Genomic DNA, 17,723 nt, shown 5'->3' with positions numbered 1-17,723 from the left:
TGGCCATTAAAGCAAAAAAAGATTGGGATGCTGAAACCGCTGCTAGCAACCACTGCTAGCAGCTTCTGTTTCTACTTGGTGAGGAATTTCCCCACTCTGCTAACGTCACTGTAAAATCTGAGCTGTGATTGGTTCACATGACGTGCAGATTTCTTAACCTCAGTGTTTGATGCGACAAATGTGCCCCAAAACCTGTTGCATTCCCAGCACTCATATTGGAGTCGGCTGCGTTGCATCACCACATTGACTCTACATGTAAACCAGACGTTTTTGTCGCTTAAATGGCTTCAGAGTTCATCATCTCTAATCTTCTGAGGTCTGACTGATCCCTGTAGCTTTCACACGTTTGTTTCTGGTTTTGTCCCATATTAATGTGAAAACCAACTGGAGTGATTGCACTTCTGAAAACCACCCAAAGACAGCAAGAGTGGAAATAATGAGGGAGAGTAACAGGAGCAGTGACAGTTCTCACATGAACTCAACACGTCACGCTTTCATCACTGACACAGAAACATCTGGGGAGAAATTGATAGCGCAACTGTTCATCAGTCCTTTCCGCAGTATTTACTAATAGTACTTCAAGTGATTAAATGCATTGTCTGGTGTGTATCTCAGACTCTCGAGTAGCACTTAAACAAGTGAGGCAGCGGCACTTATTTGTCTTCCTCTGCGGCTCCACATGTTTGGGAAGAACAGCAGAGTTCCAGATGTTAAACTGAGAGGCTGTGAACCGCTGTGAAGTGGAGGGGAGGGGGCACGACAGGAAGTATCCCACGGTATCCACGGTAACCTTGACATTCCATCCCGACCAAGTTCTCTGACATCTCCCACAATCCAAACACACACACACACACACACACACACACACACACACACACACACACACACACACACACACACACACACACACACACACACACACACACACACACACACACACACACACACACACACACACACACACACACACACACACACACACACACACACACACACACACACCAGCAGCCGCGCATTTTGATGTTCAGAAGGTTGGAGCAATAACGGGCTTCTCCATTGATGACTTTGTTAGTTTACATCTTCTGTAGTTGACACCTCATCAGCACACCTGAGAGGCAGCACCGTGGGCAAGCCGAGATGTCTGAAGCAGCCGACGACAACAAAAATAAAAGGCTGTGGTGGTAATACATGATACCCTCCTGCACAATGACAACCTGACAATAGTGTGTGTGTGTGTGTCTAACCGTCACAAGGCCTCACACAACACAGCCAGTACTGAGCCAGGGTCAGGGCGCTTGGATTTTCAGCAAATAAACACAAACACCTTCGCTGTAAAAGCCACACATCGAATGATCACTCAAAATGGCAAAAAGAACATCATGGCACGCGTCAAATCCACTAACAAGCAGGTCGTTGCCTCACAGAAATTCATTTTCACAGGATCCTCATTTAGAATTGAAATAAAATCCTCAAAATAAGGGTCAGCTCTTAAACAGATTAATTAACAGATTAATTCATGACAGACAAAAACAATGAATCGATGCAACAACGCAGATTAATGGCGTGTTCACCTCCGTCCACGGAATCATTTCTCAGGGCACCAGGTGCACCACATTACCTGATGTGACATCGTAACCCAAACATTCATGAAGAGGGAGACTAGATGAGCTGCGCTGACGCACGGACAACTAAGGTTAGAGGAGAAGCTCACTTCAGAGGAGTCCACTGCTGTTTAAATGTAGTCATTCTGGAGTCGAACATTCAAATAAGATTAATGACGATTCATTCATTATAGCACCTATAATTCATTAGATTATTTTTTAATAAAGTCCCACCATAAAATAAAATATAAACTACTATTAAATACAAACAAATACTACAATTTATACACAGATTTTGAATACCATCATCCATCATTTGACGGTTTGAATACATCCAATTTATAAACTATACATAATATAATCAAAAATAAGTTGCTGTAATTTATATGTAGCGAGGAATTGGAATTTGGGCAACATTCTCAATTCAGCTGGGAGTCCAGCAGAAGCCTGCAGAGACACAGCAGTTCTGGCGCCTTCCTCATCTAAACTACTCTATCCAGATGTGCACTGGGAGTTTTAACAACTGGCAGAAAGAAGGCAGATTCAAATGAGGTTTTTTGTTCTTTGCTCATGACCCACTTTCTGGTACGGCAGTACGGGAAGGTAGGCGAGTGATGGCATCAGTCTGCTGCCACCAGACAGAAGATGGAAGGAAGAGAGAGAGAGACAGACAGACAGACTGCTGGAGCAACAAGAGTTGGTAAGCAGCTTTGTAGTTTGTGACGAAGCAGAAAACCAGCCACTCGTCTGTGGCTGTGTGTGTCATGACGAGAGCTAAACAGCTGATGCACACCTGCGCCCGCCGCGGCGGCTCCTGTGTTCATGCTCTCAACCATCACTTGAACTCTGCTAAGCCTAACTAGCTGTCAGCGTCTTCTAAGGGGCATCATGAGCTTCCCACTCATCAGTGTTACAGGTCAATACACTTGAGCGGTGTGTGCGTGTGTGTGGGCGGAGCCAGAGACCGTACCTGTCGATGATAACAGGGTCTGAGGGCGTCTCATTACGGTTCCCGCAGCTCTTCTTGTCACAGCAGCGACTGAGGAGAGAGGAAGACACGGGGCGAAGTTGTCAGCGATGGTACGAGCAGAAGATGTGGGAGTTCAAATTCACTCTCGTAAATGGGAGTGTTGGCGAATATCAGCTCGGTGCGGAACAAAACATCCAATTAAAGCTATTGATCCAACCTGCGAGGGGAGCTGCTCTGACAGCGCAGACATAAATACAGTCGTACAGTTTGGAAATGTAAGAGAAATTCAAATGCAATGATATTTAATGACATGTGCAGACGATGCTGGTGAGGAGGGGGGCGCCACACAGTGGCTGCACAGCTACTGCGGTGGGGGAGGCGTCAGGTGAACATAGACAGAACTCTACACAGTCTCTCTAATGAAACCCAATTACAGTCAAACGCGCTTCATTTTCAGCATTAAAACAAGGGGACAATGTGAATACACCACACAAATCAATCCTTGTTTGCATGCATTTTTAAGCATGTAGAAGCGCATGGTGTGAAGCTACACGACAACAATGCATGTCTGGGCGGTCACCTTCTGATGACATCACTAATGACTCGTCAAATGACTTTTTTAAAAGCAACTTTTCCTCCACATGAAAGATTTCTATCCATTAACTGGATGTTGTCAATGAAAAGATGTCGCTTGTTGATGACATCACTCCCTGGTTCAGTACAATTCAACACAGTAGAGTCATGGTCTGCATGTTCCCGGACTGAGATGAATTGGTTGGTACCAACAGTGCAACAACAATGGGGTCCACAACAAGTCTGCAGCCTTGAGTTCAGGATGGAGACGGACGTTTCACCGGATCTGTCTGCACTCACTAGGCGGAGGATGATGCAGGACCATGGTGAAGGTGAGGAGTCTTGGAATCATTAGTGTACGGTACTGCACCAACATGACGGCTGGGTCATCCCTACTTAAGGAGTCTACACGCCCTCTGATGAATATAAACGTCAGCCATGACCGCGGCTACATGAGAGCGAAGCCAGCGACGCGCCATTTAGGATAAGCAGTAGAAGACGAATGAATGAATACATGACAGGACGGTTAGAAACGTGATGTACCGGCTTAACAGCTGAGCAGCAGAAAAACTTGCCTGAGGCTCAAAAGAGAAGGACACACATACACACCTCCGCACGCACACACACACACACACACAGACACAGGGAAGAAAAAATGGCTTGTGCTCCCCAATTCACACAATGTATACACACTACAAATCTGTCAGGAAAGGCTTTCTTGTGCGCATCAATTATGAATTAAAGTAAAAGGGGGGAGTGGAGTAGGAGAGTGAAAGGGTGAGCTAAAACAGGAGGAGGGGGAGGATGGGAGGGAGGATCGGGTGGGAAGAAGAGGAAGGGGAGACGTCTCAGGTTTCCTGCTGTCACAGATGGCAGAGGTGGAGAGAAAGAGAGCGCGATACGTTACACCTCACACATTGTCTCTTCTATCTGCTGCTTCTGAACTGGGTCACTACACGGTTCTGTCAGTGCGGCGGGAAGTTAGCGAGGAACGGGAGATTAAGAGAGATTGGAGGGGGAATGAGGGTGGAAAGTGGGTTGTGAAGGGGCCTGGGAAGATGAACGGTGGGCGCGGGTGAAGAGGAAGGGGTTACAAATGGAGGGTAGTGGGGAGGAAAACGAGGGGCTAGATGGAGTAATATAGCACTTAGGGCTCAGAATCCTGGTGATCTAATCATCCTCTCACCCCTGCACCCCCCCTCCTCCCACGGCACACATATCATCCACCCACTTTGGAACAATAGAGACTCAATACCATGAATCTAGACCTCACTCCTAACTGGGTTGGAAGTGAACACGAAGGCAGCGTGGCTCTCAGGATGATTCCGCTTTGACTTCACGGCTACGCTGCCGTTTACGGCTCGACTTGGGTTAAGCTAATGTTTAGAATGATTGCTGCTGTTACTCCGGCTCTTAATTGACTGTTCCGTTTGACGACTGGACTCGGTTCATGGACAGAGTCTGCTGGGGACGGTCGGAGCGCTTGTTTAATAAACAGCAGCACTGAGGAAATGTTGCTGTTGCGCCGCGGTTTCTGCTGACAAATTCACTATCACAGCTCGTTTGCTTCCACACTTGGCCCCCGAAGTGTGATCGCTCTAAAGTTGCACTTCAGCAAAGCCATCTGCTTTTCCACTCCAACATCCTGGCTTTGAGAGGAACACCGCGTCGGCTGGTTTGTACGGAGGGATGGTAGCTAAATATCACATTACTCGCAGTAGTTCGTGATCATAACATGCGCACATTTGCAACTGGAGTTAAAATCAAAATCGTCTGAAGATTGAGATTCACATTTAAACTAGAACCTGGAAAATGACACAACAGAAGTTGTTGCTTCACTTTTAAAAGTTATATGTGACTGGGTTTTATACAAAGAAGTTAAAGTTTTTCAATACGATGGCACTAAAAGACAAGAAATGTTTCAAGTTGGTGGCACAGATTTTCGGCACTAACGTATGTTGTCATGTTTTCTGCTCAGAACTAACACATGGATGGTGGTGTGATACGTCTGCAAGCGTTGGAAGAAAGGCATCCAAGAAAGAAAATCCATAACAACCTTTCTATCAAGACGTCTAGGCCTCTTCAGCTCTCGGTTTCTCAGCTGAGGGTTTAATGGGTTTGGAAGAGCCCGCAGCCAGAGAACACCTCTCATCAGTTTAACCCTGCAGCACTCAAATCATATATTTTTAACCATCAAACACTCCTTATTTATGTGGCACTCTTAGAGTGTCACTAATCTGAGTATAAAGGTCACATCTAACCCACCTCTCCATCTGCTGCTCGCTCTTTTGCCAAAGTGCAACCATATAAAGCAGAAACTTTGCTCCTAAACGGCAGTCGTGGTGGGTTCATTTAGATCCCGGATTCATTTGTGTTTCAAGAACATAAAAGAAGTGCAATTATTTTTCCCTGCGCCCAGCATAAACCAACATTAGCGCAAACACATGACATCAGCAGGACAGTTGCCCGGGTAATTTATTCTCCACGTTCATGCCGACGCTCCGACTCCGCTCTGTTTGGTGGCAGATTGGCTGGGAGCATATGGCTAATAGCGCCATCATGACAATGAGCCACACTGATTAATGGACGCCCTCGGCTCTTTGTGTGTGTACTCTACATGTGTGTGTTGTGTGCGAGGCCCCGACTGCAGAATCAGCATGTGAGAACATGAGGCAACAGCCGTGGCTCTGACCTCAGCGGCTGTTGCAGGCCGGCGACTGTTTACAGTTGCACTTTCGGCTACTACTCTGTGGGAAACTGGAGATCAAAACAGTACTCCAATCCCTCCACTGGCAAAGATGAACAACACACATTCATTCGCGTCCGTAGCAGCGCAGAGCTGAATTGGTAGGGCTATTCAGACACCCGGGCCCACTGTAGGACTGAACCTCCTCCTCCGCTCTGCATACAGATGCACCACCATTTATAACCTTACAGTTAAAGTTGTTGGATGACAAGGTCAGGGAATGAGAACGACTTAACTCATGTGCTAAATCTGAGTGTTATAATGACTGCGTGTGCATACATGTGCGTGTGTGTGAGGGAGAGCGTGCATGCCTATATTTTATCGTCACATTGTGGAGGGAGGCCCATTTGTTAGCCATGAAACAACAGGAGGGTTCAGATTGACTAATGAGTTTCTCTGTGTCCTAATTAACCAGGCGTCACCAGCGCGCACACACACGTTCTATTGTATAGTTTTAAAACGGCACTATAAATAGTCCCTCCTCCAACCTACTTCTGAAGAAATTCATCTTTAGAATATAATTAAAGCAACAACTCTGAGAGCTGAAACTCGTCTTCCTCAGCTGATGCGCTGCGACGGGGAGGGTGTGTGGGAGGTTAATGAGGGTGACAAATTATATGGAGAGGTGACTGGTGACTCGCCGAGTGGTGTGGAGGAGTGCGCCGCTCCGCCACACCTACTGCGAGCTTATGAATGATTTCAAGACAAGACAGTGAAGATGAGCCCCTCTCACCTGCACATGATCTCGTGTGTCAGCAGCACTCTGCACATCTCTGGGTTCTTGTCTTGGCCTTCATAGATGATGGGCTGCAAACACAAGCACAACATTCTTTATAAATTGACTGCGGGGTCCTCTTTTTGCTCTCGACCTTTTCAGTTCTATAGAAGCTCTCAAACACTCTTCATGCTGTGTAAACTGCCCCATTTAATGTTTAGGTTTTATCTGAGAGCACTGAGTTAAGTCAGCGTTGGATAAATAAATCATTGTTTTTTTCTCCTTCGTCCATTGCCGTTCATCGTGGAGAGGATACTTTGATGCAAATGTCACTACAGGCCAATAAACACTGACACACAAGTCAAAGTCTCAGATCCCAGAACAGACCTGGCCCTTCTTCTACTTCAGACTGATCATCCTCCCTTGTCACACTTTCATCACAAACCTCACTGGCTGTCCTCCTCTTCTCCATCTCTCCTCTCCACAAACCATCTGTTCTCCCAAACTTTGTGTCCAAACTCGTCCTTCTGACCTACTCCTTCACTCCCGATGACATCACCTTCTAACTCTGACTCCTGAGTCTCTGAACATACATCACAGCAGTGACCATGACTTTCCTATTAAGCTTGTCTTTGGCTCTTTCCGTGGCACACCTCTCTCCACCCTGCCTGCACTCTCTTCTTCCCCACCCTTCATCTCAGTCATTCACTCTGGATAAATCACCCCAAATATATCCTCATCCATTCACTCTTCGTCCTGCCTCCCTGAGCTTCTCCTCTCTGCTTTCACAAGTCACTCGATCATGAGCAAACATCATCATCCATGGAGACCAAACAAGAAAACAAACAAGAAAAAGAACATGAGTAGAATCTTATGGAAAGAAACCAGTATTATATCAAAACTTTTTCTGTTTCATAGTTCTCTGTTGAGATGGTTACAAAGCTAAAATCCTAACTTCAAGCTGGCGTTTAACATCTGGTGGACTTCCTCAGCAAGTGGATGGGATGCTACAAACATAGATAAAGACTGAGGTACAGTACATTATGATAAGTGATGCTGAGGTGACAGCTGAGTTCAGCAGTCGCACCTCGCTTTCTCACACATCGAGGCACCTGTCGTCGCACACACCTCGTTCAGGCACACACAGCAGCAACTTCATCTCCTGATGATCAAGACTGATGATGCCGTCAGTAAAAAAGTTCACACTGCCAAGTTTCTCCACCTGAACACATGTTCCAGCTCCGAATTCACCTGCTTCATTTGATTGTGGTGAAGGATGGCGCTGGAGCCTCTCTCACACACACACACACACGCTGCCACTCACACGCGTGCCCACCTCATCTCCAGTTTATTCTAGTCTGTTTGATCTGTCGCTCCAAACTACAGCGAGTCTTTCCCGGTGACAAACTCACTCTTCCGAGGGAACAATAAAGAAGTTTTACTGTCCACCATAATAGTCTTCAGACGCTGGCTGCCATTCAGGGAACAAAGGACTGGCGCGAGCGTGAATAACCATTCCATACACTGTCTTCTGCCAAGGCTGTTTTGAATGCAGTCCCTAATTAAACACATCACTGCAGTTAGGAATTTAAAAATATGTGCTGTCATCATCAAGCAGCAGCAGATGAAAACAATCACTAAAATAATATCATCTAGGAGTCAATTAAGAGCTGTAATCATCAAGTTCTAATGAGGAAATGTTCTGTCAGGAAAGTAGTGGCTGCCGGCAGAGAGAAACGAAAACTCATATCATATTGGTTTTCCAGATTTAGAGGGTCTAAATGAGGCGAGTAGACTGTGGTTTGGAAGGCCGCACCTTCGAGGAAGCCATCTGGAATAAAGGTGAAACGTGTGGATTCAGACTTAAGAGCCTTTTTAACTCCTCACTGAATGCATGTCTTTTTCAGATTAGATTCTGCCAGTTTCCTTTGAAATAAAAAGACAAGATGCTCAGGAACATGTTATCAGAGTTTCCATGTCAAACTTTTTTCTCTTATTAGCAGCACTGCCAGATAGAGAAACCTATTTTAAAGACATATCATAAAGCTTCCCCCTGAATGTGCCTGGACAGACCCCTCAGGGGCCCCAGGGCAGTCGTGTTCCATGCAGACCCCAATATAAACCAGGGCTGCACATGGAGCTCCTCATTTGTAGACAGTAGAACCTTCAGCCCCTTCAGGACCGACCTCCACAGCATTAGCAGAGACGGGTGACAGCAGCTGTAAAGTCTGAGGCCGCCATTACAATATTCTTGAAGCCTAAAGCTACTATCGTGCTCCAGAGTTGCGGCCCTCATTTGTTTCAGAGCCCTGTCACTTTTAATTTTTCATACATGTGGAGGGGGGCAACTTGACGTTTGTAACAGCTCCAAAGGTGCTCTCGTGGACAGGCCACGTGAGTGAAGGCGTCCCGTACATGCGGCTGGATCGTAACAAACACTGAGGTCAAGCTGACATGAGAAGTGTCACTGACACAAGCACCAAGTTCCCCGCAAAGATGTGAGCAGAACTAAGTTGACGGGTGGGTTAAACGCCGCGTGGAATGATGATCCACTCATCGATAGTTTCAGCCCCAGAACCAGCATTTGAATGGGTCCAGTTTGACTTGCAGGTGTCATGTAAGGAATCAGGAACATCACAGGGACGACTGAACAAAATGTTAAAAATTATGGAATATATATTTCTCATTTTTAATGATGAAAGAGTGATTAAAAGCTTAAACATATTGGAGGAGTTGTGAAGGATGTCTAATGAAAACTCTATATATAACAATGTATCATATTTAATAACGGAGAAATTGACAAGCTAAGCCAGAGGGTAAAAGAAAAATGATGTATCAGTGTCACAGCTTGGAAGGAACATGATGAAGCAACATAATGTTCCAAATAAATGGAATGTTTTTTGAAATATTATGAATGACGTCATAGCTCAGCTCCATATTATCTGGTATACAGAACTAACCCAACTGACTACACACCAGCATTCACAGGCGCATACAGGAGTTAGGTTTAGGGATAAATGATGGAACATGCTTCTAGAACATCAACTCTACAGTTTTGCTGAACTCGCTTCAGAGCACTTGTCACCATTTCACTTCGGAATAGTGCTGGATTGTGGGGGGAAACCAGAAATGACCCAGGCTCAATTGAAGCTCAGAGTTTCTTCAGGCTGGATTCAAACCAGCAATTGTTATGTGGTTGATGTTATACCAAATTTATTGAGTCAGACCACCAAACTCCCCGATCCGTCCTACTTCAAGATTCGTCTGCGACTGGAGAAATTCCTGATGGGCTGACGCTACAGCAGCTTGCTTGACAGCTGTTTTTTGGGCTCCACTAACTGCGACCATCGTCGCAAAGACACACCGGCCTATAAAAAAACATCACGTCTAAGTGTGTCACAGCGAGCACACTCCTCATTTTGCTCATCACGGTGTCACCTCGCCTCTCCTGCACCTCTCTTTCATCTCCTTCAACTAGCATCTCTGCGGCTCCCTCTTCCATCTTTGAAGTCAGGTGACACGCCTGTCGTGTAAACAAGGCGACGGCAGCGAGAGCAACACACTGGTGCTGCTTCAGTGTCAGGATGACTAGTGGCTCACAGGGAAGTGCTGTGACTCCTGACGGCTTCCTCTGGCCTCCGGAGAGGAACGGTGAGAGTTTACTGCGACACATCACACAAGTTTGACTATGTTGATGTGAGAAAATGCTGTCTCAGCTACTTTATTTAACTAAAACAATGCCTTTAAAATAATAATTATCATCTCCCATAGAAATTTGGAGGACAATGAAATACCTTTAAATGCTTTTTGGCTGGCTGAAGACCAAGACTGTGGCATGTCACAGTGAGGATTTGTGGAGGAACATTTTGGTCACTAGCCTGTAAGACTTGCTTTATTTCTAGGTGATATTTAGACCCAGAAAATAATTTACCTGCAGACATTTTTTTATTTGTATTTTGCTGCTGCCGCATGTTAATTTCCTCACTGTGGAATTAATAAAAAGCATCTTATCTAATCCAACAAAGTGAAGCTGTGTCTACGGAGCAGCACAGAGGTTTTACACTCGCAGCCAATTAGACAAGCTGCAAGTGAACAATAAAACGAGGATTAAAACTGCGTCAGAAGATTCCACGTCTCGCAGCTCTTCGCAAGTCTGCAGCGTCAAAAGGAACTAACACATTTGCTTTTGTTGTCGCTCCACTTTTGTCTTTCATCACTCAGAGTTGCCCTCATTAGAGGCAAACACATGTTTGGAAAACATATTTTAAGGACCCCGAGCAGATTCATGTTTACTTTCAGCTATTTGCAGTGGAAAGAGTGTTGACACAACTTTGCACTTTAAGTTTCAATTCAGGGATTAACGTGCTACTTCCACACTGAACCTTTTGAACCACAGGTCCTGTCTGAGCCACAAATCAGGATACATTTGTTCCAGAGAGGAAACTATTAACTAACAGATGTAAATTGTTTTCCTTCGGCTTCACTATTACTACTTTTTTTTATTAATTATTTCAGATTATTTACTATCTACATATTACATGACCAAACGGAGGAGGCCGTGGGGTGAAAATTAACTCCGCTTTAATAAACTTTGCTTTACAATAGAATTATATTAAACTAAATAATCGAGTTTCAATTTCAGTGCCACCTAGTGGTGGGTTAGCAGACTGCTACTGAAGCGTAAGCAGGTGAGTAAATCCTGGAAATTAAACTGCAAATATTATTTGTCGTCATTTCTCTAGTGTAGTTTTTTTAATGCTTATTTATTAAAATCCGTCAACTTTGAGGCAATAAAAATGAACAAGCTTGAGGAGAAAAATGAATGCAACTTTGATTTTAAGATTAAAACACTCATCTGTTTCATTGCATTTTCTTCTAGATAAATATTTGATGATTTAACATTATTTTAATAGTGTAAATTTATTTTGATATAGTTGAGAGAGTGATTAAACCATGAGAAATGACCGAATCATCCCACTTATTTCACACTGAATTATTTCCTTTGAGCCTCATGGTCCAGGTGTGATGAGGAACAGCCCGCAAACAAACACACCATGAGTTCATGTGTTTAACTTCCATTTTAAAAAGCATATCGTGCGTCAATATGACTCAAGTTGATACACAAACAAAGTGATGGAGACAGGCTATAAATAACAACTACTCAAGTGCAAAGCGGTAAATCAGCGAACCCCTCCAACGCTGGCGATAATCTACGCTAACTGCTCTGCACTTCTCAGCCGTAAACTAAACCAACATTAGCGGGAAAATTGAATGTGATCAGTGAAGTCTTGCTTCCTGAATCCCAGAGGTGCCGTTATAACTTCCTTCAGTGAGCAGCAGAATCACACTTCTGCTCAGTGCTCAGTGTCTCCTGGCTCTAATCACAGAGAGGGAGGTGAAGGCAGAGACGCCTGGAGCCATGCAGTGTGTGTGTGTGTGTGCGTGTGTGTGTGTGTGTGTGTGTGCCCCCACCCTCACAGAATGTGCCACTAGAACCTCACACACGTGCATATAAATAAATGAAACAATACTTGGGGAGTGTAAACAGGAGCAGATAGTGGAAGGCGGTGGAGAACCAGTGTGTCTGAGAGGTAACCAGAGGAGCGTGCTCGTGTGTGTGTGTACCTGCTTAGTCATGGAGTCAATCAGCCGCACATAAAAGTCCTGCTCTGTTCTGATGCCTGTTGGGATTCAGGAGAAGAGACAAAACCTCAAATCAATATTGATTCTGAAATACTTTCAAGTTAAAAAAAAAAACAATAATTTTCATTGATATTAGATTCATAACAGACACGGTTCTAATTAAATAATAGTACTTACATTATTAATTATTAAAAGTACTGATATTCCATATTGATTCAACTTCAGGCACCAATTTTAAAATAAATAAATAAAACAAAAGGAAAGTTTAAAATACACCCTGAGGTATTTGTTTGTTTTTCCCTTTTTTAATTTAGTCATTAAATTTCATTTATTAAGCAGTTTTTTTATACTGACATTAAAATCCATTGAACATTTTTATCCAATACAATTGTGATTTCCTGAAAGATTTGCATTGCAGTAAAATATAATCAAAGATATTAGATATGCAATTAACTAAGGCCTGAATATTAAAGTGAATAAAAAGTTGCAACATTCTTTTCACTAAAATAATCATGAAATTCCCTCCTGTAATACCATGACACTTAATGCACCTATATTATTTAAAATCGAATTTTACAAGCAGATATTACATGCTTTTTGGAGTCTATATTATTTCCAAATCAATACAAGCAAATTAATAAACACAATTGCTTAAATTTAAATTAAATGCAAATGATATCAAAATAAATGATAATGCGCATTTAATTAATATATACAACACAATAAGATATTTTGGGGAATTGATTATTTGACCCATAAAAATTAGGTTGTATTCTCAACCTGTGTGACTCAGACGGAGCCTGTTCTCAACTGGCTACAGCGTAAAAAGATCTCTTGAGGATTGATCTGGTTTGTGCAGGACTCACTGATTTTCTTGTCAACAGACTCACCATTACTGTAGAGAAGCTGCAGCCGGTAATGAATGCCGTTATTCGTCTTTTCTCCCGTGGTCTCCTTCACACCAACACACACACAAGCACTTTCATTACATTTGCAAATTCAACATTTCATTTTAGAGTTGTCAGTGTGAACGCCCGCATTTAATATAAGTGTGATATTCAATTAAAATTAAAGTCTGGAGTTGAAGCATTTAAGAGCTGTTTACGCTTTATTTTGCCGTAATTACAGCTTACAAGATCGCAAAGCAAAATAAAAAAAAGCGATTAAATAAAATACCTAATTTTAATTTGTCAACTCTGCTGGTAAATTATTTAGCCGACAACTGTCGTTTCAAATGAAATAATTATGTATCAAAGAGGAAAACGGGCCTCAAATGAACACCATCAAACGTGAGCACCGACCTTCTCTTTCTCGATGAAGTCCACGAAGTTGGTCCTCTCGATCTCCACCGGCTGGCCCTGCCGGTCATACAGGGCCAGGACGAAGTGGAAAAAGTTGGACTTCCGGAGGTTGGAGGGCGGCTGCTTCTCGAAGTGAGCCCGGGCCAGACCCACTCCACTGCGGACACACACACGCGCGCATGAGTCGCTTTAGTCAGACGCAAATAAATACCAGTCAATTGGGTCATTGTTAGTTTCGAGATGTGTCGTTTAAATCCACGGTTATTTCAATGGACACGGGTCCTTAAACGCGCAATATCATAAAACGCCCCTGCGGATTTACAACTGACTTTTTTTTTCTTTACCTTCTTTACTTTTACTTTCCTGATGTTGCTCATCATAAATACACCTGAAATTCACATTTTCAGAAAATGCGGAGCAAACACGTGTTGCACTACATCTGTGGAAAATGTAAAATGCTCATTAAGTGATGCTCATATTTCACATGGAAATATATGTTTTGGCCCAATGGTCGTTTTATTTTTCTCAAGTGCACTGCGGTGAAAAGGTGAGCGGGACCGCGCGCGCTTCACGCCGGACGAGGCTCACCTCTGGGCGGCTGTGTTGGCGTCCAGCACGCCGCCCCCTTGCATCCAGCTCCGGACATTCATGCCTCCCAGCGGCTCCTCTTTCAGGCTGCTGCCGCTCCGCTGGATGCTCTCTTGGATCCCAAACATGAACAAAGCTCCGTGCGTGGGTGTGTGGGTGCACTTGCTCTCAGGTATATCCGCAGGTCCCGGGGCTGAAAAGTGACTCCAGAAGAAAGACGCTCCTAGAAGTGGAGGCGGGCGTTGGGATGAATGGAGCGCATGTTGTAGGATCCAAACTGGAAGAGAAGGATGCGCGGAAAAGTCACTCCTGGAGCAGGATGAAGTTGGACGCTGGTGGGGAATAGAGGTTCCGTCTGTGGTCAGATGTCAGCATCATCTCCCGCTCAGTCCGTGTCCGAGGGTCTGCAGTGGAGAGCGGAGCCGCGCAGCTTCCTCTCCTTCTGAGGAAAAGGCTTCTTACCAAATGACTCGCTTCCCCTCTCTCACCGAGAAGCACTCTCCAGCCGTGGGGAAGAGAGAGAGGGAGAGAGGGAGCTCCCCTGGAAGAGGCGAGTGGGAGGGGACCGGAGGAGAGTGTGGGAGGGGGAGAGTCGCGGGAGGAGGCGCACAAGACACCAGTAGTCAGGTCCCGGAGCGTCTCGATCCGGTCAGGGAGCTTCTCTCCTCGCCGAGCCGCCAGCACTGAAGCGCGTTTCCTCGCGGAGCTCTGAACGCCGCCGCCCGGGTATGAAGCTCTCCGAACCATCCCGGACTCGAAGCGCTGCGTCCGGCGGCGGAGAGTGGCAAAGTCCCGGTCTTTTGTCTCCGTTTCTGGAGGCCCGTTTGCATTTTTGTCCACGTGAAAATGCTCTAAAAATAAAGATGAACACGTCACTGCTTAAAAATATAAACGGATTCACAACGCATGTGGAACACACTATTCTTACTTTTATTTCATTAGATAAAGAAAAGAAAAAGCGTCACGGGATTTTTAAAACCCTTATATTAAATATGTTAAAATGAAAACATGAGCAGACAAACGATATAACATAAAATGGCAGGTGTATTTTGATTTATTCGCTATTTAAAAAGTAAGTATATATACGCATAATAAGATAAAAGCATTGTTCGACAGGTGATTTTTTTCCCCTAAAAAAGAAATTAATAAACTCCACTTAAAGTGCGGCTCAATTCTCGAATGCGAACGCATCTCAAATCTGGTACCAGATTTGCAGTGGCCTGCTTTTCCTGCAGCCTCTGTTGTCTTCTCACAGCACAGCGGGTCGCACAAACCAAAGTGACGATAACAATAATTAGCTCTACATGACAATTACAGATAATTGAGGATAATTGGCAGCAGATTTCTCCGCTTTGTTTCGCCTTCCACCATCTGTTTATCCTGCCCAACACTGGCCTGATATTAACGGCTGTAATCTAGGGATTATTTTAGTCAAATCACAGTGCATGAGTATTGATCTGTCCGAGTGCCAAAAGGTCAACAACTTTGGTATTATTCCGCCTGCTGTGAGGATGAGTGACAGGTGGGGCTGACAAGCTAATTCCCAGTGGTCATTGAAAAACGCTTTTGACCTTGATTATGGAGAATACCAGTCTTTTATGCTTCAGTTTCCCGGAAGAGACAGTGATGGACCAACCCAGAGGATTTCAGACGCCACTGCTCAGGAGTTGAGACTGAAATGATTTAGCTTGGGATCATTACGGCTTTAAACGTAAATTGTTTTTGTATGTTCAGATGGGAGACTACATCAATGAATTCACTAACATTTGTCACAATGATGATTGTGCACCTCGCTAAAATGACAATCCAAAACCATGGGTCCACCGCTGTGTGCCGGGGCAAGCTGCGATTGGACCCATCAAAAGAGTCAACCTAGAAACTAAACACAAGCCTTAAATTATTCTTATTACGACCATCAGCCACACCTGTCACTCAACAACCAAGAACAATTGGCGAGACTTTGGAGTTACCAATCAACCTAAGTACAGGTTTGGAATTGCTTTCAGAAAGAGGAGAAGAGGAGCATGAAGTGAACATGTTTGACATTGTAAATTCACACCAGGAAATACGGATGCTCATGTAAATGTAAACAAATCTGGACATTTTTACTTGATTCTCATTGGAATAGCAAAGTTAAATACATTTCTCTTGTGTATACCTTTGAGTCCCAAAGTTGATTCACAGTACTTTGATTTTGTTGCGTTGATTCTAGAGCTTCAGTGTGAGTCTTCAATCTTCTCCTCATTCCCTCAACATGGGAGTCTGGTCCAGGTTCCTGGGGTGAACGCCAAGGGACACCCTGGACAGAAGGCCATATATCACAGCACACAAATAGAAAGACTCACACACATGAGGCTGTGCGACGGACTATGACTCGAATCTGGGGAAAAGATCCGAAACTCGGATCGCGAGCTTTCGGAAGAGAGCACGGAGGAGGGGCCGGCCAGACCCACCGCCAGAGGGGCCCGTTGTTGCCTCTAAAGACACACCACCACCACCGTGTGGCTGAAATATGTAACTACAGCACGACGTTGAAGTGGGATAAATTGGCAAGGAACTTCTCACCAACCATGTCACTTTAATTACTCAAGTTCTCCTAAATTACATTTAATGTCCTGAATCAAAAGCTGAGCGACAAAACAGAACACCAGACGAGAGCATCTCACCTTCTGTAAGAACGTTGATTTTTATAGCACCGGTGTTCTGGCGCGTCTAGTTTGTTGTTGACAACTATTTGTTGGGGGCACACGACATTTTCTACTTACTCCAATTGCAAGCCTGTTACCGGCAATTTGACATTAGAGTGCAACTCCCGTTTTTCCCGAATTCAGCAGCGCTCCTCAAAGGTCATAATGTTTTGGCCACAGCTTGGACTTACCCTCCCCCCCACACACCGCAGATGCGACACGTCTGTTATTAAAGAGAAAAAGTGAAATGCCCTTTAAAGAAAAACAGTCGTGACACATTTTGAATTAAAACACGCAATAAAGGGCAGTATTTTAATACATTTCTGTAATTAACAGTAACCGTGTTTCATACTAGACCTACGTTTGTACGTGTGAAAGATATTTAGTGAGTAAATACAACGAAACAGAAACCACTGCCTGTATTTAGCCTGTAGCTAACCGCAGCCTCACTGAGCTAACAGCTAAATCATGACTTAACATTAACCAAAGCAACAATATAAGCGCCCACAAACCTTCAGGAGTAGTAGTCGGTCCTTTGGTAAAACGTAAAACGGAACATTTTTTAAGGGTTTTCGCTGATGTGCAGGTGCATTACGCGGTTAATTGTTACCGGAAGTCGTGTAGCAAATGAAAAGCAAAGCCACAATCAATTTCCGCCAATAATACGTGTCGATTATATTGCGTCCTCTCACAAGGTTTGGATCAATAAATCCAAATGATGAAAGACAGCAATGAAATAGCTTTGTGTTCAGATGATTTGGTGTTTATTTAGCTGCTATCTGATGGCAGGAAGGGAAACTTAAAGGCTCCTGTACTGGAATTGATAGGCATTTCCAAGCTTTTCCTCGTGACGGCTGCTGACATGACACTCAGTGGAACACACTTCGACAACAGTGGAA

The 17,723-nt window shown here is 44.3% G+C and overlaps 1 protein-coding gene across 6 annotated transcripts in view; it reads right to left on the bottom strand.

Moving 5' to 3' along the window:
• Positions 1-17,476, bottom strand: part of LOC128748116 (transcription factor COE1-A-like) — a 75,166-nt gene extending 57,690 nt beyond the window's left edge. For 5 of the 6 annotated variants that reach the window (XM_053846513.1, XM_053846515.1, XM_053846516.1 and 2 more), the window contains exons 1-8: positions 17,337-17,476; positions 16,296-16,436; positions 14,138-14,988; positions 13,550-13,706; positions 13,139-13,202; positions 12,231-12,286; positions 6,624-6,697; positions 2,572-2,640 (exon numbers count right to left, since the gene is read on the bottom strand). In XM_053846513.1, coding sequence (XP_053702488.1) covers positions 2,572-2,640; positions 6,624-6,697; positions 12,231-12,286; positions 13,139-13,202; positions 13,550-13,706; positions 14,138-14,265 — 548 coding nt within the window. In that variant the 5' untranslated portion in view covers positions 14,266-14,988; positions 16,296-16,436; positions 17,337-17,476. Of the gene's footprint in view, positions 1-2,571; positions 2,641-6,623; positions 6,698-12,230; positions 12,287-13,138; positions 13,203-13,549; positions 13,707-14,137; positions 14,989-16,295; positions 16,437-16,803; positions 17,022-17,336 lie in introns of those variants that run through there. The other variant, XM_053846514.1, reaches the window with a different exon arrangement.
• Between the last annotated feature and the right edge of the window lie 247 nt (positions 17,477-17,723).

Source organism: Synchiropus splendidus, chromosome 17 (assembly GCF_027744825.2).
Source record: "Synchiropus splendidus isolate RoL2022-P1 chromosome 17, RoL_Sspl_1.0, whole genome shotgun sequence".
Classification (NCBI taxonomy): Eukaryota; Metazoa; Chordata; class Actinopteri; order Syngnathiformes; family Callionymidae; genus Synchiropus; species Synchiropus splendidus.
The sequence above is the reverse complement of the archived record's forward strand: the minus strand, read 5'-3'. Positions and strand labels throughout refer to the sequence as shown.